The following is a 25,468-nucleotide window of genomic DNA, read 5'->3' as shown; positions in this document are numbered from 1 at the left end:
AAATTCTCTGGTGTTTCTATAGCCTTTCTACATTTGATAACATCTCTCTGCGCTTTCACATATGACCAACTACACTGTCTTGCGGGTAAAACTGCAACAGTGTGACTTTTTTGTGTTCAACGTCTACCAGGTGTTCCAACAGCTCTTGAGCATTCACCCTGGGAAGGGCGAGTCTGAGGTCCGCCTGATTGCTCTCTGCTAGCACCCTGCTCCAGACAAAATGCTTACAGGACTTTCTTATCAATTCTGAATTTAAAATTTTAAAAGAATACATCCAGATGTTAGTCCCTCATAAATTCTGCCTTTTGTAGGTGGTTTTTATGGTCTGCAGGCAGGAACTCCTGCAATAAAAAAACTACTTCTCTATAGGGCTGACTGATGGGGCAGCTACTCCTTTCTTTATGGTCCCTTCTTGGCAAACTGATGATCTGTGAATCCTTTTCTCAGTCTTTGGTTCCCCCATCTACCATCTTTCCTTATTATTTTCCTCTTTGTGTTGAAAGAGCTCCCTCAGTTTACCTCCTATCACATCAATTCTCTACACTGTGATGTCCGGTCTTTACTACTTACCTGCAAATTTTAATTCTAGTATTACATCTCCTCCCATTAAAGTTGTTTCTTAGGTCATGGACCTCCCTTTTCATATGCCTCAAAAGCAACTCCCTTTTTATCTCAATGTGGTTACCTTACCACCCCCCTTTCATTTTTTTTTTTTTGTTTCCTGTGATGAAGGTTATCTAGAAATTTTACCACCACCAACAAAAAAATCTAGTAACTTTTGTTGTTGTTGTTCTCTAAAGAAAATCTGAACACCATCTACAGTGCAGTTTCTTCCTTCTTTTGTGTTGCTCATTCTACAGGCTCTGCCATTTTAAAAACATGTTTGTTTCATGATTTAAAATGAGGTAAGATCCCTCCAGGCCTGATCAGTAGACACAGGAACAATTTGTTACTTTTCCTCTCCATGTAGGCATTTTAGATGTCCTTTCAGAACAGCCGCTGGAAAGGGATTCATCAAAAATCTACCTACAAGCAACTGTCTTGAATGCCCCAATGTATGGGTCAAAGGGGAGCTGCCGTCAGGGGAAACAGCAGGCACAAGATGACCTGGATGTTTCAGACTGATGCTCCCACACTCATGGGGGGCTGGATGGATGGAATGGTCACATACTTATCCATGCCAGGCTCAGTGGCTGTGCTTTAAGGATCTGTTCTGGCCCTGGTTTGTGCAAAATCCTCCTGAGCTTGGCTAATATATTTCTAGAATACAGTACTACTGAAACTTTGACTTTCTTTGTATATTTGAGGATAAGGAGCTTTAAAATTAAAAAAAAAAAAAAGAACCCTAATAATAGTGAATCTGCTATAATTTTTGTGATTTATTTTTTTAATGTTTTCAGGTTTCTCATTTAATTTTCCATTATGTGTTCTTGGATGCATTTCATTTTCGCTTAAATATTCCTGGGGTAAGTGACACAAAATATAGTAAAGGAGGTAAGAAACAGACTGCGGAGTGTTAATTTGGTTAAAGGATGTTTTATAGTGGAGTCAGAGTGACCATCTTCTGGACACTTGTTCTTGGAAGAGGCACTTGGCTGAAAACTCACTGAACTCCAGGTTTACCAACTGACCCCAGGCATGGAGTCATCATTCTGATGCAGAGGCAGGCTTCTGCTGGACAGTTTCAATGTATGCACATTCTGCAGCCCAGCCTGGCAGGGGAGGGGGGGGAGGAGAGCTAACCTTTCCTGTGACTCTAGGGCTCCCTAGGCGTTATCTCGGGTGTGTCCCATTTACCGCAAATTATGTGCCCAACATCCCTATTAGACATCATTCCCATTTTCTACACAAGTCAGCTAACACTTAGAGATCAAGTAACTCAGGCTGTCAGTAAACAAGGGCTGATCCAGTCTAACTCTAAATTCCGTGTTTTATCAGACCATCCTGTATCCAAGAGGACAACCCTCCTCTCAGATCAGAGTTCCATACTAATTCTTAGATATGGAGCATCTCCACGGACCCACAGCTTCCTCCAGACAACCCCAAGCAAAGGCTGCTTGATAAGGAATGTGAGTGGAATTTCATAAACCAGAATACATTCACTTATAGTCTTGGAATGCTACTCTTTAAAATGAGATTTGCAGTTTATAAATAAAATACTCATTTATGTGCACTATTGGGTACTAAAGAAACATGTCATAAAATCCCTCTTAATTAAGATCTAATTACGTAATAGAAAGGTAAGGAAAAGTGGTTGGTTGGAGAGAATTTCCCTTAACATTACTATTTTCCTTCAGCTCACAGTATCATTGTTTAGAAAGATATGTATGGATTGGGAAAGTTAGAAGACCAACCATCTCCTGGCTTTATCCACTGCACTGCAGAGTTAGAAAGTCAGCACTTGGACATTCATAATTGTGTTCACAGGTTAGAAATGGGTAGGATTCCAAAGCTGGAAGGAACACAGGGCTCATCTAACCCATCTTACAGTGAAGGAAACAAGACAGAATGGAGTACCACTACAGAGACAACTAGGGATCTGAGTTTTAGTTCTGATTCTTGCACTCATCAGCAAGAAAGCTGAAGTGACCCCTGAGCCCCTCTGGGAAGCCACAAAGAGAGATAAATAACACAGAGGAAATCCTGGTCATAGGTCACTCTTGCCTTTTCCTGTCCATCCTTTAATCTGGATCCAACCTGAGCCCTTGACCAGTCTGAAGATCCAAGCATTTCTATGGAAATACAGGATTGTTCCCCTGGTGCATTTTAAAGACAAGCCTAAGAGGCAGGGAGCATTATTAAAACCCCCAACCCACCAGCCCCGAGCCACGGGCTGGTGACCAGTTTTCCTCATCATGCTGACTCTACTTAGAACAACTCAGGTCCTCATTTTGCTTCAGCAGGATGACTGAGGTGAGCCCTTCCAAGAACACTGGGCCTCCAATGGTGCTCCTGTTTAAGGTGGCGCCTGGTATTACAAACTTCATTTGATATATCCACGGGTATCCCTTCCTAATAAAGGAAGTTAGTGGTTTTCTTCCCCTTGACCTTCGCCTCAATCATCTTCTTTTTAATCTAGTCCCTGAGTATTGCCTGCGGTGCCATCATCAACCTTCAGAAGCCAGGTCCCAGTGCAGCTCCGCTGCAGACAGCACTGTCGCCATGGCAACACCTGTCTGAATGAGCGCCACACTTTCTGCAAAACTTCAGATCTCCAAGTTAATGAATTTTTGGTGAATCTGGCCTTTCAGGTCATGGCCAAATATCCAATAATGATACATGGAAGAACATGGAAGGTTTAATTAGAGGTTTGTTTGCAAAGTCCATAAGAGAAGTGGCTAGGAAAGATGGAATCTCTTCCGAAGCAAAGGTGAATGTGGTGTGTTGTGCACTCTCAGAGATGGCACCATGAGCCAGATCTAGTGTCCAAAGCAGCCAGTCACAAAGGACAGCCTCATTAAGGAAAATGTCTTCATGGCACAATTAACAGCTGACCTTGCCCCTGGCCATGGCATCTCTGAATGATCTGTGAAGCATTTGTTGCCACTGCTCAGGCTGCGTTCCTCAGAGTGGACCCAGGCTTGGGTTCCAGCAGGCGAGAAAGGGCAAGAAGCAGTTGCAGAACGGGAACACATGCTGGTCTGGATGTTCAGCTCAACAGTATCCAGGGCTAGATAAATCTCAACACTGTCACCCATGGAGTGAGAGGGCTGAGCCAGTAGAAGACATCTCTAAGGCTCTGTCACACCTAAGTCTGATATACGGGGAGGGACAGGAACTGATGTTTGCAGGGGAAGTGAAGGTGGACAGTATTGTCTAAACGAGGTTGTCTTTTTCACATTTCAATGGGTCTGGTCTTACACAGGCTTTCCAATTGTGCTGATGGCCAGGAAAGGTTTCTGCATGGGCTTGTGAACTGAGCCAACATATACTAAGGGAGAACAGGAGAATGTTTTTTTTTTTTTTTTTTTTAATTTCAGTTAATTACAACCAAAGCCCGTTAAAAATGTCAAGCCAAAACACAAGACTTCCTATGTAACAAAAAGTTTACACCACAGATACACAAAATGTCACTCATTGTATGATTCTAGCCATACGATCTATCCAGGAGCAGATACATGCACAGAGCCAGAAAGCTCAACAGCAGTTACCAGAGGCTGAGGGAGGGGATGGAGTAACTGCTTAATGGGCAGAAGTGTTATGGTAACAACAATGTTCTGGAACCAGACAGAAGTTAACATTTGTACAACATTATGAATGAACTAAAGCCAAACTGTTCGCATTAAAAGGATTAATTTTATGTTATGTGAATTTCACCTCAATTTAAAAAAAAAAAAAAAAGCACACACCAAGAATAAGACTTAAAAAAACGCTAGGCACCCATCATCTACAAAAAGCTCCTCAACAGTGGAAGAACAACATGAAACCTGCTATCACCTCCAACTATAACACTTAGCATAGACAATAACAGTGCATAACCCTCACACAGACCTGTTCAAGAAGGGGATTTGCTTTTAGTGAGGAAGGTAAAGGGTATATCCATCCCCAGGGTGTATGTATATTTAATTTAATTTACAGCATGCTTCGGAGGAGCACTTTGAGTTTGGACACAATTCTATGATCACCAAGGGCAGACAGGAAATCAAGCTCCTGTGGCTTCCTGTGATCTTGTATCCTTTCTCTGCGTACTGGGAACTCAGACCTGGAGGCAGTGGGAGTCCCAGCTCTCATGTTTCCTCCACACAAGGAGAAAAGGTCAAATGCTCAGACCCAAGCACGTGACCATCCCCAAGGAAACCCCAACTCCTTGCAGTCTCTGTCTCTCCCACCACCAGTTTGTGTGAACAAGGATGGCAGGAGCTAGGTCTACTGCCTGCACCACTATCTCCCCCAGATCAGAACAAAGCCCAATATCTAGAGAGGACTCGGATCATACTTGCCAACTGCATGAAGAAAGAAATGAACACATGCCTTCTATTCAAGCGGACAGAAATCTTCCCGGCAACATGCAGTTCATCTATGAACTGGTTTGCATATATACGTATATACCCAGTGGTTTAGATTGGTCTTGACAAGTCAACTGATGTCTGGTGACGTTTCAAAAAATAAAATGCAGCAAAACCAAAAGTAGTCCCCAAAATAATAGGCCAGTGTTTCCTCTTCCAGGAATCTCCATCAATTCTAAAAACATCTTTACCTTGATCTTTTTCCCATTTATGTTCTAGAAATGATACTAACCCTAAAATGAATTGCAGTGTATTTCTTTAAAAACAACAGGAAAAAAAAAAAAAAAAGGTATTGGTCCAGTTCACGTAATTAAAGCAAAATACAAGAGCTGACAGAAATTTAGAAAAAATTAGAATATGACTCTATAAGAAAATGGAATCAATATGGATTAAAATCTTTATCTGATTCTTAACCTAATTCTCTGATACTGATATCTGAGACAAATACTAATCAATTATCTTCCTAAAGATGATTGCCATTATTTATATAAGATGGAAACATCTGGACAAGAAACAAGTTTTGGCTCTTTAAAATTTATTTTAGGGTTAGTATCATTTCTAAAACATAAATGAGAAAAAGATCAAGATAAAAATGTTTTTAGAATTGATGGAGATTCCTGGAAGATGAAACACTAGCCTATTATTTGGGGGACTATTTTGTTTTCACTGATTTTTTTTTTTTTTTAAACATCACCAGACTTCAGTTGACTTGTCAAGACCAATTTAAACGACTGAATATATATGTATATATGCCAAACCACAGTTCATAGATGAACTTCATGTTGCCAGGAAGATTTCTGTCCGCTTGAATAGGAGGCACGTGCTCATTTCTTTCTTCATGCATCCTATAGATATACAAGTACAATTTAGTACTGTAGGGAAAAACTAAAAAAACAAAAATTTAATAGTTATTTTGCTTGAAAGCCCCAGGTTTCTTTGTTAAAATTCCCTGTTTTTGAAATTACATTTGCCTCTTATTCTTTTTTTCTTTTTTTAACAAAACCACCACAAATTTTACCTCATATAAAATGGATTCTCAAGACTCAAAATAATAACTGTGTAGTGATATTTTGGCAGCAAAAAGGATGACTTCAAAAGGTCACATCAACCCAATCCTAACTGTTGACAGCCACAGCCAACCTATTAATTAATAATGCTCAGAACACAATGTGGATTTTTTGTGTCTTTACAACAAAATATCAGTCATCTAGCAAAGGAGACCTTTCTTTAGAAAAAATAACCTTAATATTATCTTAGATTATTATGACCAGAAGAAAGAAGCTATAAATCTACGCTGGAGAAAAAAAATACATCCTATATGGGGCGCCTGGGTGGCCCAGTGGATTAAGCCTTTGCCTTTGACTCAGGTCATGATCCCAAGGTCCTGGGATTGAGCCCCGCATCGGGCTCTCTGCGCAGCCGGGAGCCTCTTCCTCCTCTCCCTCTGCCTGCCTCTCTGCCTACTTGTGATCTCTGCCAAATAAATAAATAAAATATTTTAAAAAATGCATTCTATCTTGATGAAGTCCCAAGAGTTCATTTTCGCTTTTGTTTCCTTTGCCTTTGGAGTTATATCTTGAACCATGAGAGACTATGGACTCTGAAAAACAATCTGAGGGTTTTGAAGAGGCAGGGGGTGGGAGGTTGGGGAAGCCAGGTGGTGGGTATTAAGGAGGGCACGGATTGCATGGAGCACTGGGTGTGGTGCATAAACAATAAATTCTGTTGCACTGAAAAAAAATTAAATTTAAAAAAACACATTCTATAGGATGGTTTTTTTTTTTTTAATTTATTTATCAGATAGAGATCACAGATGGCTTGTACCTGATGTTCTTGCATAGCCTTTGGGTGTCAGCAGATACCTGAATCCTTCATAAGCCTCTCCAAATTGAGAATCCAATCGTTTGATTCTCTAAAGTTCACTTGTAAGCTTTAGGAGACAAGTATTTTCAGAGTGAAGGATGTTGTCAAATATTTCCTTAACCAACACTAGGGAAGCTGGTTTTAGTGATGCTTGATGGCTGTACTATACACTTTGTTTTGTTTTTGTTCTAAAGATTTTATTTATTTATTTAGCAGAGAGAGAGAGAGAGCGTGCATAAGCAAGGGGAGTGGCAGGCAGAGGAAAAGGGAGATGCAGACTCCATGCTGAGCAGGGAGCTGATGCAGGGTTCATGACCTGAACCCAAGGCAGACACTTAACTGAGCCATCCAGGTGCCTCCGTAACCATACATTTTTAAAAAAATTATTTACTTATTTATTTGACAGACAGAGATCACGAGTAGGCAGAGAGGCAGGCAGAGAAAGGGTGGGGGGTAGCAGACTCCCCAATGAGCGGAGAGCCCGATACAGGGCTCAATCCTAGGACCCTGAGATCATGACCCGAGTTGAAGGCAGAGGCTTAACCCTCTGAGCCACCAGGTGCCCAATAATTGTACATTTTAAAAAATATATGTTTAAGTTCACTCTTGGTTAAAAAGATTATAAATCTTTATAGTAGGTATGGTATAGTAGATACATAATGATTAATAACTATTTAAAGATTTTATTTATTTATTTGACAGACAGAGATTACAAGTAGGCAGAGAGGCAGGCAGAGACAGGAGGAAGCAGGCTCTCCGTGGAGCAGAGAGCCCAATGTGGGACTCGATTTCAGGATCCTGGGATCATGATATGAGCTGAAAGCAGAGGCTTAACCCACTGAGCCACCCATGTGCTCCAGTAGCTATTTATATTGTTCACTGGAAAACCAGTAAATTTGGGGTCTGAAAAAACAAAACCTACTTATATAAGTCTGTTAAAATAAGGATAGATGTGCAAGGTACGAGGCCAAGGCCCTCAGAGAGGTGATCATGGGAGACCAACATTCCAGCCCATGTGTAACATGTGAGCTTGTCTATTTCACACCTCCTAGCTACTGCACAACATCAAAGAGCTTTGCTCAAAATCATGGGTGTTTTGGCATGAAGCCTTACACGGAGTAGTCTGGGCCATGGAACCAATGTGGTTTAAAAATACTGGTGAAGGGAGTGCCTGGGTGGCCTCTGCCTTCGGCTCAGGTCATGATCTCAGGGTCCTGGGACTGATTCCTGCATCGGGCTCTCAGCTCAGCAGGGAGCCTGCTTCACACACACCCTCCGCCCTCTCTCTGCCTGCCTCTCTGCCTACTTGTGATTTCTCTCTCTGTGGCAAATAAACAAAATCTTAAAAAACAAACAAACAAACAAAACAAAACAAAGCAAAACAAAAAAACCACTCTGGTGAAGATGAAGTCTGTGCTACTATACAAAATAGAAACTGGTAAGAACTTTTTGGAAATGAAGCGATTTCTAAATCAACATCTGGAACTCATCAATATCTTTCTAACTCCCTTGTATCATCTGCATTTTTTGAAAAATCACATCTCTTTCCTAAATTTTAACAGCAGTAAAATAAAATCTACCTTTCCCTTCCTTTGTTATTTAAATATTCTTAAAGCTAAGTTGGGAGAACACATCACAATCTGGCCCCACATGAAAGGGCCCCTCTACATAGACGTATGGAGATCACTAGTGAGTCTGGGAGAAAAAGGAGATGCTGGAGCCTAGAGCCTCAGCATTCCCCAATCTACACTCCATGCAAGCAGCACTTCCAAGAGGGACTTAACCTAGCAGAACACACTTCTTATTTTCCCTACAGGACTTGGTCCAGCTCTGCATCTCTAAATGGAAAACATGATCTTTTTTTTTTCTTTTTAGTTATTCTTAATCTGTATTTCCCATCACTATCTTGCCCTGTATTTATTTTTCTACTCTATTAATAAACTCTAGATTTGACAGATGACCCTCTTCCTGGTAAAATAACAACAAATAATAGCAAGAACTATAACTTCAATTTCTCTTGTTACCTAATCTAGTCAATGTTATTTTGGGGGAGAGGGATACTGTTTCTTGTCTTTGTACAGCTTCTATAAAGGCTATAGGAAATGGTAACCTGATTGAGATTCTTGGGAGACACTTTAACTGTATTTCATCAACAAACTATTTTTCATTCTCCACGAGCTGTTTTTGCTTGTTTGTTTGTTTGTTTTTTAAGTAGGTTCCATGCACAGCATGGAGCCCAGTGTGGGGCTTGAACTCACAACGCTGAGATCAAGACATAAGCTGAGATCAAGAGTCACACACCCAACTGACTGAGCCACCCAGGTGCCCCTCTCCATGAGTATTTTGAATTAAAGTTTCCTTAGTATTATCCTATACTTTCATGAATGTTACACTATCCAATTCAACATGCATGTTCCACATAGAGCTTATCCTAGTTTGTGATGCAGCTTGAGGTATATGGCTGTATGGAATGGGGTAAGAGCACGTTTCCAAGCAGACAAAGGGCCCCCACCCTCTACATCCTCAAGGTCCCTCTTAATGTAAGAGCCAACATCAGACATGATTTTGAGGAAATGGTTGTATAACACAGGAATCTTTATAGATTCAATGATTTTAGTATGGGATTTCAATCCCTTGTCAGAGCTTAACCAACCTACCAACTAATATTATGAGAAATAAATATGTAAACACAACCCACAAAGTTATGATCTTTCTGTTTATCACCTGCAGCTTGGTCCCTCGCTGGAGGTGCATCTCTAGCCATCAGAGGTAGCGCACAACTATAACAAGGCTGGTTATTTGTGAGTTCTACAACCTACCTACCATGAAGGGAGCATCTCAGAAAAGAATGGAAGCATCCTTTTTTGAGAACCAAGCCATGGCTATGTGACATTTCTAATTCTTAAGATCAGATCTCTGGATATCTTCCTCTTAAAAACATAAAAGAGAATGAAGTTTCACTGTCAAAGGCACAAAGCCTATTTGAACCTGGGGAGCCATGGCAGACAAGGAGGTGATTTAGCACAAGTGAAGCATGGATGAGGAGGGAGAAATGAGATCATGAGATGTGCAGGGCTGTGGCAGGGGAGGCAGGTGGAGGGTGGGAGGGGGGCGGTGCTCACCACTGCCCCCTCCACTGGCTCCTCAGCCTGGGTGTCCAGTCCAGAGTCCAGCCCAACAGCAGGTGCAGCAACGACAGGGGGCTCCTCTGCTTTCAGCTCTGTGGGCGGAGCCTGTTCAGATTCAGCCTTTCATTGTTTTGAACGTTAGAGAAGAAAGATTCAACATGTGAACAGGTAACATCACAAAATACTGGGCAATTAAGACTTTCTTCGTCATCCTATAGGCAACTAGCTTCATTAAACCTGTGCTGAAAAAAAGCCCCACGCCTGGCATGATGAGCGCTTCACTGAAAAGTCTACAAATGGACTCTTACTAAGCTTCCCTGTAGCATCACCAACCGCTGTTGTTTCCCTTCACGTCTGACAAAGACTTACCATTTGATTACTCATTGTACTTACTTGCAACTCGAAGACATCTACAAGGGATCCTAGAGTGTTACTCTCTGCTATCTGACAGAGAGAGGCGACCCAAGGAGCTCCCCACCTTTGCCAGTTGAAAGGAAGCAGGAAGAGCTCAGAGGCACATGGTTCTGGGATCTCCCAGCTCTGTTGACATGCGCTGCACCCAAAATTGAGGGCTTATCCCAATATTCAGATCAAAACACATTTATCTGCATGAATAGGTCATTGAGGAGCCATTGTTGTCACTGCTCCGGCTGGGAGGCAGACCCAGCTACTTGGTAGCCACCACAATTACAGATAACTTTCCTGTTTAGTTTCTTGTTCTGTTTCTCTCCTGCTCCCAACAAATTCTTAGCTATCCATTTCTTTTCCTATAATAAACTAATTACGTAAAGAACTAAAGGGTGATATCCTTGCTATTACCAATTAGACACTCCTAACTCTGTGGACAAGACTGACGTCTTTCCATCCCACTGTGACCTTAACTCATAGACATCCTCCAAATATATGCTGAATCAAGCCTCTGGACTCTCTTAAGCTGCGGACTTTGTTAGTTTTAAAATTAGCACTATTAAGTCACAACGGGCCATTAAAACCACCACAGTGAATGCAGTCACCACAGTTACTGACAATGTTTCCTCTTTTTCAATTTTGACTAACGTGAGCATGTTTATTTAGCAGCACTACTTTACCAAATGGATGGCCACTAGAAGGCACACTAAGGTTCTTTCCCATCAAGACATTCAAACTGTAAGAAAGTTGAAAAGTGTTTTTCTAGAGAAGGAAGAATTCTTTAATACTGGGATTGGAGAAACTGGTTCACTTCTGTCAGATTCTTACTCACCCGAAGCAATGAAGGTCCTCCTCTAGCTCTTTCCCTCTCATACCTGCCCACAGAGCTTGGTGAGCATGGCAAGTTCCATACAGAAGCAGTGGGGTGGTTCGACTGAGATTACAGTAAGTGAGTAATGACTAGCTTAGTGTTGGATAAATACACAAAATGTTTCTCTTGTGCCCCCCACCAAACCCTCCACTGTGACTTGGGCCTTGATTCCACACCACCCTTCCCTTTAAAGAGCATAATAAAAAAAAGAAAGGACACTTTGGTAAATAAGTGTGTAGAGATTTGATACTTTTATGGGCTTTTATAACATTTACAGGGTAACCTGACACAATTTTTAAGAAAGAATGAGATAAAATTCACTCTAATGTACTTTAAGGAGTTTTTATGGGAAAAGATTTCACTTTTATTGCTCAGAAAGAATTATCTTCGTAATGGAACATGGTTACAGAGCAGCAAAGAGATACCATAAGCTCTTAGGATATGACCTTACAATTTGGAAGTCAAGGTGATTTGCTATGAGAGGATGGTATCAAATGACCTACACAACAAGGATAGGAAGGGCAATCTGATAAAGTACCAAGAAATCCACATACAGAGGGTTGTCCCCCTGTGGGCTGAGTATCTAAGGAGAATGTTTAAAGCCAGATAAGGAGCCAAGGGAAGTTTCAAAATAGGAATCAAATAAATATATCGTTGTACATAAGAAAATACAGAGATAACGTAAAATGAAAAAAAAAATTGTATCAAAGCCTGGGTTTCTTGGAAGTCCAGAGAAATTTTGAAGTTTCATATAAGGCAAGAATAAGTAAGTGATTTTGCATAGGAGCTGAATTGCATTTGCTTGCTGAAATCAAATGTAACAGAAGCACAGTTTGAAGAAAACGTAGGATCGGTATGTCATCACAAGTCACATTTCCCCTATACTATCGCATCACATGAGATAGTACCATATGCCTATGCAGTTTTACAACTTTAATTTTAGGGGGGCAAATATAACTCAGTGATGAGTAAGAATAAACACGATAACATGATTGTACGTAAAATCAACTACTCCAACTTAGAAATGGAAGTCACTCTTTGATTCCTTCTAAGGAAGTGTAAAATTGTAAATATTTTCTCAAGATAAAAGAAAAGCAAAGGTAAATTGTGAACTACATTTCAGGGAAAAATCTAAAGTAGTCCTATCAGAATTATACCCTACATGTACCATATTTTTTTCTACAAGTTTCCTCCCTGAACGACCTTGCAGATGGGTTGACAGCTGGCCATCCCTGTTAAAGAGCGCTTGTGATCACTTTCTATTGTTTGCTGGGGTGGCGACTGTCACACATTCAAAGGAGAAATATACTCTAAATTTACTGGTGGCAGTGGGATGTCACAATGGCTTAACTCTGAGACACAGAAATGGAATTCTTCCTTTAGAACAAAATGAGGAGCATAGCCTCCCTGCACATTTTTCAGTATCCTCTGTCATAAGATGGGAAGCAGGCCATTGCAACTCGGTGAGACATGGTTTCACTATGATTTCCTAGTTCCTCACATGGCTTTGCCAATGTTAGCAGCATCTGCAATGCTGGGCATGACAAAGCTAAGTTCCCCAAAGGAAAGAAGGTACAAAATAAAGAACACATATCTACAGAAGGGAAGAGCAGGCAATGGAAGCTCCCACAGCAAGCTGAGGGGAATAGGAAGATGTTTTAAAAAACTCAAAAACCACTGGATTCTATGCCTGGATTTTTGCATGAGAGTAATAGGTGGGAGTTTAAATATGATCCACTGCCTGTTTTTTAATACCAATATTTCTCCAATTTTCTCTTGACCCCTTCACAACTGATAATTAAAAATCTCATCCTCCAGTGTTGGTATAACCCCTTGCTGAAATTCACCCAAGCTGAAATTCAGCAATTAACATGACATGTAAGTCTCTCCGGCTACATTATCAACACCAACATAATTTGTACTCTAAACATTTAAATCTTTACTTGCAGTTCACATAGACTCCACCTCTCACCTGGTTACCCAAAAGGCAAAAAGTATCGATAGACAAGGTATTACAGATGTACTGGCCTTTGAGAAATTATCGAAGTAAGCTTTAAGACAAAGTTCCCAGAACTGAATTCCTTACTTAGAAGTGAAGTCGTCTAAAAAGAAAAATTTATTCTACTTAAATCTGATTCTAAGCTTCTAATGTGAAAGCCAGGAGCTGGGATAATTATATCTCATTCCCACGAGAAAGCGAGTGAGCTACAAATAACGCTCATGAACACCCTGTCCTGTGTAGCCTACGGCCATAAAGCTCACAAGTGACATCACTCAAGGCCTCTTCCTTCAACTTTCTCAGCAAGCTGCTGGAGAAAAGGTTTCCCATGACAAGTGCAACAACAATCTTGTTGGAATCTCCTCTGATACCAAGTGTAATTCTGTCCGCTCCTACTCACGCCCTAGCTAAGCTTTGTCCTTGTGTCCTTTGGCAGCAACAGGGGAATCACATCTCTAGTACACGTGACTTCTTTCTACAACTAACACAGTGGAGGGAGGAGATGAGAAATGAGGTAGCTTCAGGCTCAGGAAGCAAGGATCTATCCCGAAGCATGAATTCTTTTTTTTTTTTAAAGATTTTATTTATTTATTTGACAGACAGAGATCATAAGCAGGCAGAGAGGCAGCAGAGAGAGAGGAGGAAGCAGGCTCCCTGCTGAGCAGAGAGCCTGATGCGGAGCTTGATCCCAGGACCCTGAGATCATGACCTGAGCCGAAGGCAGCGGCTTAACCCACTGAGCCACCCAGGTGCCCCCCGAAGCATGAATTCTTGAGGCAATTTCATTTCCAATCCTGTGGAATAAGTTACACTCAGGCGGAAACATCCATGGATTTACCAGGCTCCAATGAAGCCCAGAACTAGGAGACTTCTGCTTTCTGCTGGGATAACTGTGCCTTTATAAATAGAAGCAACCAAAATCAAAGTCACAGTGAGATTTCTCAGAAGCTTTCCTTCCTCCTTCCTAAAAAGAAAGGGCTGCAGAAACCACATTCTGGATATTCAAGCTCTAGATAATCTAGAATGATCAATCCTATTATGTTCAGTAGTAACTGACAATGCCCTCAAAATACACACCAATGTCAACTTACCAAGTTACAGATCATGCTCTGGTCTGTCTGCATTGTGAATAATGAAGTGTCCTGGGGCTAAAAATTGGGAAGAAAATAGAAAATGAAAAATTATGAAGATTCCAGCTTAATTTGCTAAAAAAAAAAAGAGAAAGATACCATTTCAATTAGCTTCTATCAATTGTATCAATAAGTATAATATAAAGTTTTAAAAAGTCTTTTATTTTCAATCAGAAATGCAGATAATACCAAAGTAATTTTAACAGCAAATGTTTTAAACATAACTGAGCTAGCGTGATACCACACAATAGTACAGTAAGAGTCATTTGAGAAAAGGGGTAGTGACCTCAGGGTCGTTTTTGTTCTGTAGCTTCTCTTCTAGACATCTACACTAAATTAGAATTTTGTAGCTCTAAGCTACAAATTCACACTTTTAAAATATTAGAAATTCAATCTTACTCTATCACCTAGGTGTCACTTCTATGGGTTAATAATGAGTCATAACTGAAAAAATTTTACACCATGTATTCATTGACCTAAAAAAAAAAAAAAATCAAGCTGGAATAAATCTAAGGGAACAGGGACCTCAAGGACAATACTCATCTCTCATTGTGCTGGTAGCCAGACTTATATTCACCAGAAAGAAGACCAGAAGAGTCTTTCCTGGTTAATCTGACCAGTTCAAGAAGTACCCATAGAATTTTATATCAGGGCTCCCCGACAGAAAAAATGAGACAGTGACTGTTGGTTAAAGATGTTGTATTGAGGCAATTACCTCTGTTACCTCCAGAATCCAAAGTAAACAATAAAGGGAATTTCATAAAGTAAATTTTAAAAGGCATAAATCCATGAGCATAAAAAGAATGAGAAGAAAGATAAGAGCAACAACATTCTGAAACTGAGAAGCAGACAAAAGAAGTAATTTAGTGGATGCCCCCAAAATTCTGTATCCTATGGTGATGTAGGAAATGCCAAAAACACAACCCAGTGTATTACTCAGATCTCCCAAAGGATCAAGAATTAGAAACACAGGGACCAAGGGAAATGGAACCTGTCTGGTGCTAAAGACAGGGAATTGGCTGGAAGTCTATAAAAAAGCAACTGGACCTTAAAATCTTTTCATGTATCCGAAAACCAAGCAATATCTCTTCATTGCAGCACAAGACTTGACATTATTTCCACAGAGGCTGAAACAAAGGGCCTCTGGACTGGGGAATGCAGAGACATATTAGGAAAATAGCAGACTTAAGGGAGAATTTACATAACAAACTGAGAGCCCTGGTCACCTCCCCTCTAACCCCTAACTTCTTTACTATCCACCTCCCATTATACCCACCAGACAGAAGACCAGAAGAGCTAGAAATTTAACCAGCCCAAGAAAAATGCCAACAGAATTTCATATCAAGGGCTTCTCAACAGGAAAAATGAACCAAAAAATTCCAGAACAATATCTACAGTCAATGAGTTCTATCTACCTGTAAAATTTTCTTGTCAGCTTTTTTCTTGTCCCATTCTTAAATATGAGTAGACCAAGATCACCAGACATTTAGGAAGAGTCTCAAATAATAAAGGGAAAAGCTGAATAGTTTAAAAAAAAAAAAAAGGAGAAGAATAAGAAGTGGAAGAAACAAAGACTTTCTAGATAGAAAAAGACCTTCAAAAATGGTCATGATTATTAATACTTCCAGAGATATAATGGAAGTGTTATATTCATGACATAATAAGAGGATGCAATTAAAAAACAAATAGTCAACAAAAAGAGCTCTTGGAAATTAAAAAAAAAAAAAGTATCTGTTGAAAGAGCTGGAAAGCAGAGAAAGATGACCAAGAAAAGGAAAAAGCAAAGAAAACAATTAGAAGACTTAGAAAACAGAAGAGAAACCCCCAGTGAGATTTAAAAAATATTCCCCCTCTAGATGACATAGATTTTGATTAAAAGAGCCTCAGTGCAATACATGGAATAGACTCAGACAACAGTAAATCACTGTAAAATTTCAGAAACACAAGGTAAAAAAGAGATTCTACAAACTTCCAGAGACAAAGAGAAAGTAGTATTGCTGAGGGCAGAGACAGAAAGAGAGATAAAGAAAGAAGAGTTTTCTTTAAAATATTGAGAATCAAAACAATACAGTGATTCAGCACTTCCATGTATCACCCTACGCTCATTGACAGGCCCGTGCTCCTTAATCCCCATCACCTGTTTGCCCCATCCCCCATCCCATCTCCTCTCTGGTAACCATCAGTTTGTTCTCTACAATTAAGAGTTTTGGTTTTTTTTTTTTAATCTCTCTTTCTCTCTTTCTTTTTTATCTTTCTCTTTTTATCTCTCTTTCTCTTTTGTCATTCTTTTGCTCATTTGTTTTATTTCTTAAATTCCACATATGAATGAAATCTTATGTTATTTGTCTTTCTCTGACTGACTTATTTCATTCAACATTATACTCTGGAGCTCCATCCACACTGTAGCAAATGGCAAGATTTCATTGCTTTTTATGGCTGAGTAATATTCCATTGTATATATACCATCTCTTCCTTTTCCATTCACCTGAAACTAACATATGACTGTATGTTTACTATATTGGAACTAAAATAAAAACCTAAAAAAAAAGACTAATATCTATAATTTCCCAATAATTTTTAATACTTTAATCTCTACACAAATACAAATTGCCTGAAAATTGAAATTAAAATTTTGATATAAGATACAGAACTTCTAGTAGTAGACCAAAGTGATGTTGAAGTGCCAGTACAGTATTACACAAAATCACTGACAATTAATGGTTATGCCCAATTAAAGACCAGCTAACAAATGAAAAAAGAACCAACAAGGATAATGACACAGCAGATACTCAGAATGAGAATACTATTTATTTTATTTATATTTATTTAAGGTTTATTTATTTACTTGAGAGAGAAAGAAAGTGTAAGTGCAGAGGTTGGGGAGGGAGTGACAGATGGAGAAGGAGAAAGAAACTCTAAATAGACTCAGCACCGAGCATGCAGCCTGATGAGGGGCTGGATCTCATGACCCAGAGATCATGACCTGAGCTGGAACCGACTAGGCCACCCAGTCACCCCAAGAATACTATTTAAATAATTATATTCAAGACTTAAAAAAGCCTTTGGTAAAACTGACAAAATCCTCAAATACTAATTCTAAAAAAAGACTCTATGATCCTACTATAAAATTCAAACATGATGTAAAGGTATTGTTTGTGGAATATTTCTGTTGGATAATTATTCTTAAAATTAGCATGGAGTTTTCATGATGATCTTAATTTTATTAAACCTAAGATTAATTTTTAAAAAGAATCAAAACAATAGTTTCTCAGTGACAACATTAGGAAGTAGAAATGGATGGAGCAACATCTTCAAAATTCTAAGGGAAAAATTATACTCTAATTTTGTATTATGTATTTAGATAAAGACATTTTCCTATGTACAAGGTCACAAATATATTCCTCTTATGCATTTTTCTTAGGGAGCTACAAAAGGATGTGCTTTAATTTATGGATGAAGATGGGTTTTAGTACGTGGAATTAAACCAAATGAATACGATTTTTGTCTGAAAAAGACTGGATTGACACGAGGGAATGGTGAAGGCAATGCCTGGGAGAGACTTAATAGGAGAGCCTGTGGGAATAGCTATGGCAGCAGGCATCACCAGAGAGAACCCAGTTCAGACAGAACACTCCAGAAATTGAAACAAGGAAATTCTTCAGGAAGATGAAGCTGACCAAATGTTTAATGTTTTCCAAACAAACGAGGAGACACTTATTACAGAGTATGGGACTAAATTAGTGATAAGTCCCTAAAACACTAAGAGCAAATGAACCAACAAGCAAACAAAAAAGACCTTGTGATTATTTCCTCAAAGGAGAACAGAAAGTTGGCATAAAACTAAAGGTAAACTTCATGGTGGGGGCGCCAATAGTATTGATATTATTATATTATCACCACAGATTGACTGGATGGCTATGGTGGGACTATAGCAGAGGAAGGGCAGGAAGGGGAGGGAGGGCAAACTGAGAGAGGGGCGTCTGAAGGAACATTAAGTCTGCACCTTCTGGAGAGAGGAGCCAATAGATAATGCTTTAGAGACCAAGAAGTAGCATTATAAGCAAGTCATGCACACACATGTGGCTGAAATCAAACAATAGTGAAAAGGAGTAAAAGTACTTACCTCCAAGAAACAGGAAGTGGAGGGGGTATATGATAGTCTGAACTTTTTCTATAAAATGCTCTTATATAATTTTGTTACTCTTTACAGAAGGTACATTTATAATGGATAAACATACCATTTTAAAAAAATGGGAAATAAGTAACAATTCTTATAACCTGACTTTTCCAATGAGTTTTATGCAGACTGAAGAGATGCATTATCTTCTCCCTCCATGGTTGTGTGTACCTGTATTTGGATTCGGGTATGGGCGGTCTTTATCATTTTACAGGTAACATGGGGTGAAAGCAGTCAAACTTTTAAATAGAGAAATTCTTAACATTAAAATTAGAAATTGTTCATCTCTAATTTTACGATAAAACATTCATCACAGACAAGCCTGTCTTAAGTCTCCCTTGAAGAGGTTTTCAGAACTTACTCCAAGAGCTGTGTGGTCTACACTTGCGTGGGTTACAACTGTCTATCTGTTGGGTCATACAGAATGATGGGACAGTCCATCTTGTGGCTCCTCTTCCACAGACACCCAAGGGAAATTCTGCCTTCTTGATCAGAGCCAATCTGTGGCTTCTGAACCTCAAAGAGCTCCTGCTTGAAGAATGACTGAAGAGGTAAGGTTCAAAATAGTAGGGCTCTTATATTAATCTGAATAAGGAGGATCCTAAAAACCATTCTACTTTCTAAGGACCCATCTCATTGGTTCAAAACAATCCCACCTCCTTTCTTCCAACAGCTGAATCTAGTGGCTCTCTCAAGTCAGGAGAACTTCTCATTTCTAGTAGAGGAATCAGCCTTATTCCACGACAGAGCTAACAATTTTAATAGCTACTACAGCTGGGAAGCACTTAGTAGGTGCTACTAGGCAAAGTGCTCCGCAAGCATGTCTCACTGACTCTTCACAACAATCCTACAACGTTGCCACTATTACTGTTTCCATTACTGAAATTGGAAGTCATAGGGTCAAGTTTTGCACTGACATGCTTCAACATCACGCTCTTCTAGTGACACTGAGGTCCATATTTTAACAATTTGTATCATTTTCAGCAGACAGAATGTGCCAGCGAATCGATCTCTTACCTGGGTGAATCCATTAAATGTACTACCAGAAGCCTAAACAGGAAAGAAAATCAAAGTATGTTATGTTTTATCATTTTTGTGGGATCAGTAAATGTCCACCAGACAAGTTGGAAAGTGAAGACCACTACATGTTTTAAAATAATACAAAAGGTTGCTGTGCATGAAAGTGTTTAGGAAATGTAAAAGGCCATACAGTATTATTTTAAATAGGCTGACAAAAGATTATTTTTACAAATAATAATATTTACTGGCGTGTGGCTCAGTGTTAACCAAAGTCCACTTTCACAATGGAGATGAAGATGATTCCAGAGAAAAGCCACGAAGGGTTAAGTAGATCCTTTTTTAGGCCACTGATAGAATCCAGAAGTATCTTCAGTATTTCTCTAATACATCATTTGGATTGAAAGCTATTATGAGAGTCTATAGTTTCAGGGGACCTGGGTAGAAACACATCATGTGCTCTTACTGTTGTAGAATCACTCTAGGAAGATTAAATTAGTCTGTTCTACATATTTTTAGTTGTTTTTAGTGTTTGAACAGTAAAAGTGAAAATAAACAATAAATGGGATGGTAAAATAGACTCATTAGTTCCCAACACAAAGATCCTGCTTTTGTAATTGGTTTTTTGTTCTTTTGTTTTTTGTCAACCTATTTGTGTTTGGTCTGCACAGATTTCAAGGAGATGAGGCAAGCCTCAGAGAAGACAGTGATGGATGGATAATGAAGTAGGTGGGAAACATTAGGAAAACAGAACCTACAGAAGTCTTTGGCTAGTCTATACTACATAGTGGGGTAAGTACCTCTTCTTTATCAGGCTCTATTTCTTGGTACAACAATCCATATCTCTGGTTAGCAATTTCATCTTCAGATAAATCTGAGTTGCTGATGTCACTGTCTTGGGGACTAGCAGAATTCTCGGTGCTAACATTGTGGGAGGTTCCCAGAATGAAGGGTCTAGCTATCTCTCGACCTTGTTCCCAGCAGTTAGCAATGGCTTGCTCCCCACATAAATCCACTGCTAAGTCCAACTTGCCTTCAACTGTATCAAAATGCTCCCAGCAATTATCTAAAACTTCTGTATCTCTGATAGGCCAGTGGTTAATAGGATCAAGCCAACTGGCTTGGCCATCTGGTATACCAGAGAATTCTAATATATCCATATTATTCACTGCTGGATCCAAGCTCGGCTGCCAGATTTGACCTGGATATGTTGCCCAAGAGTCTGTTTTTACAATCGTTGGCAAGTTAAGGGTATGGCTGTAGTTCCCAGTTGCTGTACTTTCAGAACCCTCTATTATTGAGTCTTCTGCCTTATGCAAACACCAATCTCTCCTGTTTGCATTATTTTCCAGAGAATAATTAAACTCTGTCCTAGAATGAGCTGCCACTTGATGTTTTAATGATGAAACAACAGCCTGATTTTCATTCCTGTCAACCCTAGGAGTATGTAACATAGCCTTATGTTGAATTTCTTCAGCATCTGCACCACCTTGTCCTGAGTGATGTACTATATCCTGGTTAGAAGAGTCTATTAAATTTTTCCTTATGTCTTTTCTAACTAAACCACATCCCTCAGGGCTTTCATTTTCACTATTAGATACAGAATCAGTCTGGAAATGCAGATTAAAAATATCTGTGTGATGGGTGGGATTAGCTCCAGATCCCTCTATAATTTCACAATTATGAATTACTACTTGATTCCCCTCATCTAGCCCTTGGCTTCTGTCCCTAAATTTAGCTGCTGCATCTACTCTTTCTAGGTCTTCTTCTAATACATCAGTCTTATCAAAATATTTTTCATTGGCCTTTTCAATTTCCTTACAACCAATTCTTAGATCTTTCTTCATTTCCTCTTCACTAACTGCTGTGGCCTCCTGGTTTTGCTTTCCCGATGTCTTAAGAAGACCTACTAGCCTGTCTCTTGTACTTTCACACGCTTTCTCCTCAAACTCCTCTGTACCTTCTAGTGCCTTGGTATCAATAACTCTAGTGTCTACCTTTTCACATGTCTCCACACCTGCCCACATAGAATCTTCTATCTTCTTTTTCTCTTCTTTTTCTTCTGACCATTTAACATCTTCTTGATTTTCTTTAACCAGGCCACCAGTTTCTGTGGCTGCCATCTCTGAGGCCGGTAAGTCATGAGGCTGCTCCATCTCCATAGAGGCCACTGTGACAAATTCAGCCTCAGGCATAGGCTTTGGGTACAGGTGCTCATTTCCACACAGAGGGGCTGGCCCCATGATATGCTCACCCTGTTCAGCTACAGTGTGCCAGTCAGCAGAAGAAGCAATTCCAGTGGATAATCCCATGTCTTGCTCTGCTTCAGAGAGACATGAAGAGCCTTCTCGAGACCCACCTTGGGTAATTGCCTGGCTGACACTCTCTGTACTACCATTAGGGCCCCAAATAAATGCACCTAGGTCAATTTGAGATCTTTGAATTTCTTCGGCCAACCCACTGTCTGGAGTTTCCTCCATGATCAGGTTACACAGGGAGAGACTTTTTGAAGAGTCAGTCTTTAGAGTATGCAGAATAGCAAAGGAAAAAAAAAAAACAGAAGATGAAACAGATCATGGTAAGAATTGATGAGAAACGCAAAGCTCTTCAGTAGAGTAGTACCAGTTAAACAAAGCTAGAGTATTTAAATTAACTGTCTTAAGGTTAAATCTGCGATTAGCAATGCCATGAGAAAAAAAAAAAAAAGCTCATTGTAGGTAATATTCATTATATAATACACATTAAATATTTTTAAAAATCCAGAATGTTCTGGATATTTACCTACCGGCTGTACCAAATCAGTGCTTGTCTGTATGAGTTAAAAAAAAAAAGAAAGATAATCAATAATAAAAATAATAATAATGGGTCAAAAGAAGCAAATTCTCTGGCACATTAAAATCCCATGCTGTCCAGAGTCAATACTCTCCTGAAAGTTGCAGCTTCTACTGGTTTGAGATTAAATTTCACAACTTGTTTTGTGATTGGAATGAGTTTTGTGCCAATACTGCTTAAGACCACACAGTTGAAACATGAAGAAAGCCTCTCTCATTTTCTAGTTAACAAAAATGTTTTAGGGCTATTATAAGACTCCTGATTTAGCAGACTTCGAAATGCAAAGTTTCAAATAAATAAGCAAACCTGAGAACACCAGAATAAGACCAAGCCCCAGCAGCCACAAAAGTACACAACATCATGTGCTCTGACACAATATCAGAATAAATCTTCCCCCAAACTCACCCCATTCTTGCTTCTGCCTCTGAGGTAGTGTTTATATGGAGGATGATCTGGTACTCCCCACTCCCCCATGTTCTCCCCCACCCCGCCCCCAGACTAGAAGCATTATCTGCACACAAACGAGCAACATGGAGAGACTGAGAGGATCAAGAAACAGCATTTATGTATAGGGAGCTAGAGCTTTGCTCCCTGCTACTATTCTTAGCAGTTTTGTCCTCTGAAAGGACCCATGATCCTTCTAGATGATACCTCCTTCCTCACCATACCATTCCTAGCTAGGAACAAGTGTATTATAACTTCAGCTAAAGATATGAAATAATGGAATAACAAAACATTAGCAATGTCCTCTTGATCATGAAGACCATTAACACAGAATTCAAATGTGGCTAGAATTTAAATATCTATGTATCCCTTTTTATGATTACACAAGCAAAGCCATCTCACTATAAAAGATGTTTTCAATCAACATTTTTTAGGTGTTCTCTCAAGAGCCTTCCATGATGCTTCAAGGATCCTAAGTAGTGCAGTATAAACACACTCCTATGGAAGGGAAGGGAGCAGTCATCTTTGTGTTCTGCTCCCTGCTACAAGAGTAGCAATGTCACTTTAGAAGATTAGGCCCATGAATAGCTAGATCTAGAAAACTTTCCTGTTGCTGTCTCACTAAAAAAGAAGTTATCATGAAACTCAATAGTTGAGTTCTGAAGACCATGTGACCAGAGCTTTTCCAAAACAGGGCAAATGCCCCGCCCGTGAGGGATGTGAGTCTCCATATGGGTGTGGTCAGCCTCTGAGTCCACATGGGTGCTGCCACCACAAAGCTCTGTTCCGCGTCTTTTCCCCAAATTCTAACTTCTGGAAGTGCTCATCCTTACTCATCAGATTAGCTGAACACACACCATTACTAGTAACGGCTACCTTTTATTGATCTTTACTGGATGTGGGGCTAAGCACTCTATAGATACTATCTACTTCATCCTCACACAACCCTCTATATAGGCATCCTTAACCTTATTTTACAGATGAGAAATACAGAGACTGATGAAAGACAAGTCCATAAATGCTTAAAATCATATTGTTATAAAAGGTTGAGTCTGGGCTCAAATCCAGGTCTGTCTGGCTCTAAAGCTCTAATTCTTATTGAGGAAGCTTCATTATCATAATAATACAAAAAGAAGTTCCGGGTGCAGATTAGCCTGCCCCTTACATTTTCTCATCCATGTTTTCTTCTGTTCTATTTAAAATCAACAAAAAAATGTGCCCTGTCTTTGCTACAACACCTCCAGTAGCCACCGATAACCACAGGAAGAAGCACAAAGGGGCCTAACACCAAACTGTTGCTTATCCAGGGCTCTGGCACACTGACACTCTTTTCCTCACCATTGTTTCCAGGTGCTGGCAATGCTTGGAACCATCAGGGAGCTGATTGCTCTAGGGGACTACACTGTCATTAGAAATGTCTAGGTCTTCTTCCCACCACAGGTGAATATAACAGGTTTATATAAATATAACATATACAACAGGGTTTCCAAATGTCTGGGGATCCAGATACATCAAAATACAGGCTTTTATTACTCTTACCGTCCATAGGTCCCAGGGCAATGTCTGAAAAGAGATAAACAAAAATATGGTTAGCCTGCAAATCCCACACATGTAAAAAATACTAAGTGACCAAATGTCTTGAAGGAAAGCATCTGAAACACTGAGCACAGCACTGTTTAACAGAACTCTGGTGATGCTGATGCTCCCTGTCTGTGCTGTCCAACATGGCAGCCTCTAGTCACATGTAGCTACAGGCCCTTGAGATGTACCAGCATAACAGAACTGAATCTTAAATTTTACATCATTTTACTTAATTTGAATTTGGATAGTGAAAAGTGGCTTGTGGCTACCATACTGGACACCAGAGAACCAGTCGATCTGCTTTTTGCTCTACAAGTTGAAAGCTGTATCTGGAACATGATGAATGGGTTTACTTTAGCACTTGTGTGCATACCCGCACATGCACACACACAACCCCATACACACACACATAGTTAAATGAAGTACAAGGTATCCAGATATTAGAGTTTCTCACATCTTTGGGGACATGCAGATCTGAGTCATTGCCAATACTACCCCTTCCCCTACCACCACCATATTCAAAATGTTGCATTATGATCAGTTTGATGGTAAATGAACCCCACAAAAAGAGTTCTTCAATACGTTGAGTTAGATGATAACATAGCTCAACTAATAGATAATCATGCAAATTAGCAGGTGCTCCCTAAGACATATGGATGAATTAGACTTACTGCTGGCATTTTAATTATCAAGCTCATTGATCCTGGGGAATGGATCCAGATGGCTCAAGTGATTTCTGCTGCGTGTTTGGGAAAGTGAAGGAGACCTCTCTTTCTCATTTCCTTTGTGATTGAGAACTGCTGCCAAAGCCACATCCTTTTCTGCCTTTGTTTTTGTTTGTGACCGGAACAGATCTTGTTTATGCACTAGTTTTGAATCACTAAATGAGTGGCAAATTAGAAAGCCTGGTACGCTAAGAATCTGGGAGTTTCCAGATGGGGTCACAGAGGTCTCATTAGGATTCTGCACTACAGAATGTGGGCTCTGCGGTTCTGAGTGAGCCCACCCCCCT

At 39.8% G+C, this 25,468-nt stretch overlaps 1 protein-coding gene across 2 annotated transcripts in view; it reads right to left on the bottom strand.

Moving 5' to 3' along the window:
- The window catches only part of AMPH (amphiphysin), a 266,447-nt gene that overhangs the window by 20,974 nt on the left and 220,005 nt on the right, over nucleotides 1-25,468 (bottom strand). Inside the window, exons 13-17 of one of the 2 annotated variants that reach the window (XM_082692553.1) lie at nucleotides 24,415-24,438; nucleotides 22,385-22,408; nucleotides 19,600-19,632; nucleotides 14,367-14,423; nucleotides 9,992-10,117 (exon numbers count right to left, since the gene is read on the bottom strand). In XM_082692553.1, coding sequence (XP_082548679.1) covers nucleotides 9,992-10,117; nucleotides 14,367-14,423; nucleotides 19,600-19,632; nucleotides 22,385-22,408; nucleotides 24,415-24,438 — 264 coding nt within the window. The remainder of the gene's footprint in view (nucleotides 1-9,991; nucleotides 10,118-14,366; nucleotides 14,424-19,599; nucleotides 19,633-22,384; nucleotides 22,409-24,414; nucleotides 24,439-25,468) is intronic. The other variant, XM_082692554.1, reaches the window with a different exon arrangement.

The sequence above is a fragment of the Mustela nivalis genome (genome assembly GCF_964662115.1).
Source record: "Mustela nivalis genome assembly, chromosome: 12".
Taxonomy (NCBI): domain Eukaryota; kingdom Metazoa; phylum Chordata; class Mammalia; order Carnivora; family Mustelidae; genus Mustela; species Mustela nivalis.
This window is presented reverse-complemented; position numbering and strand designations above follow the sequence as displayed.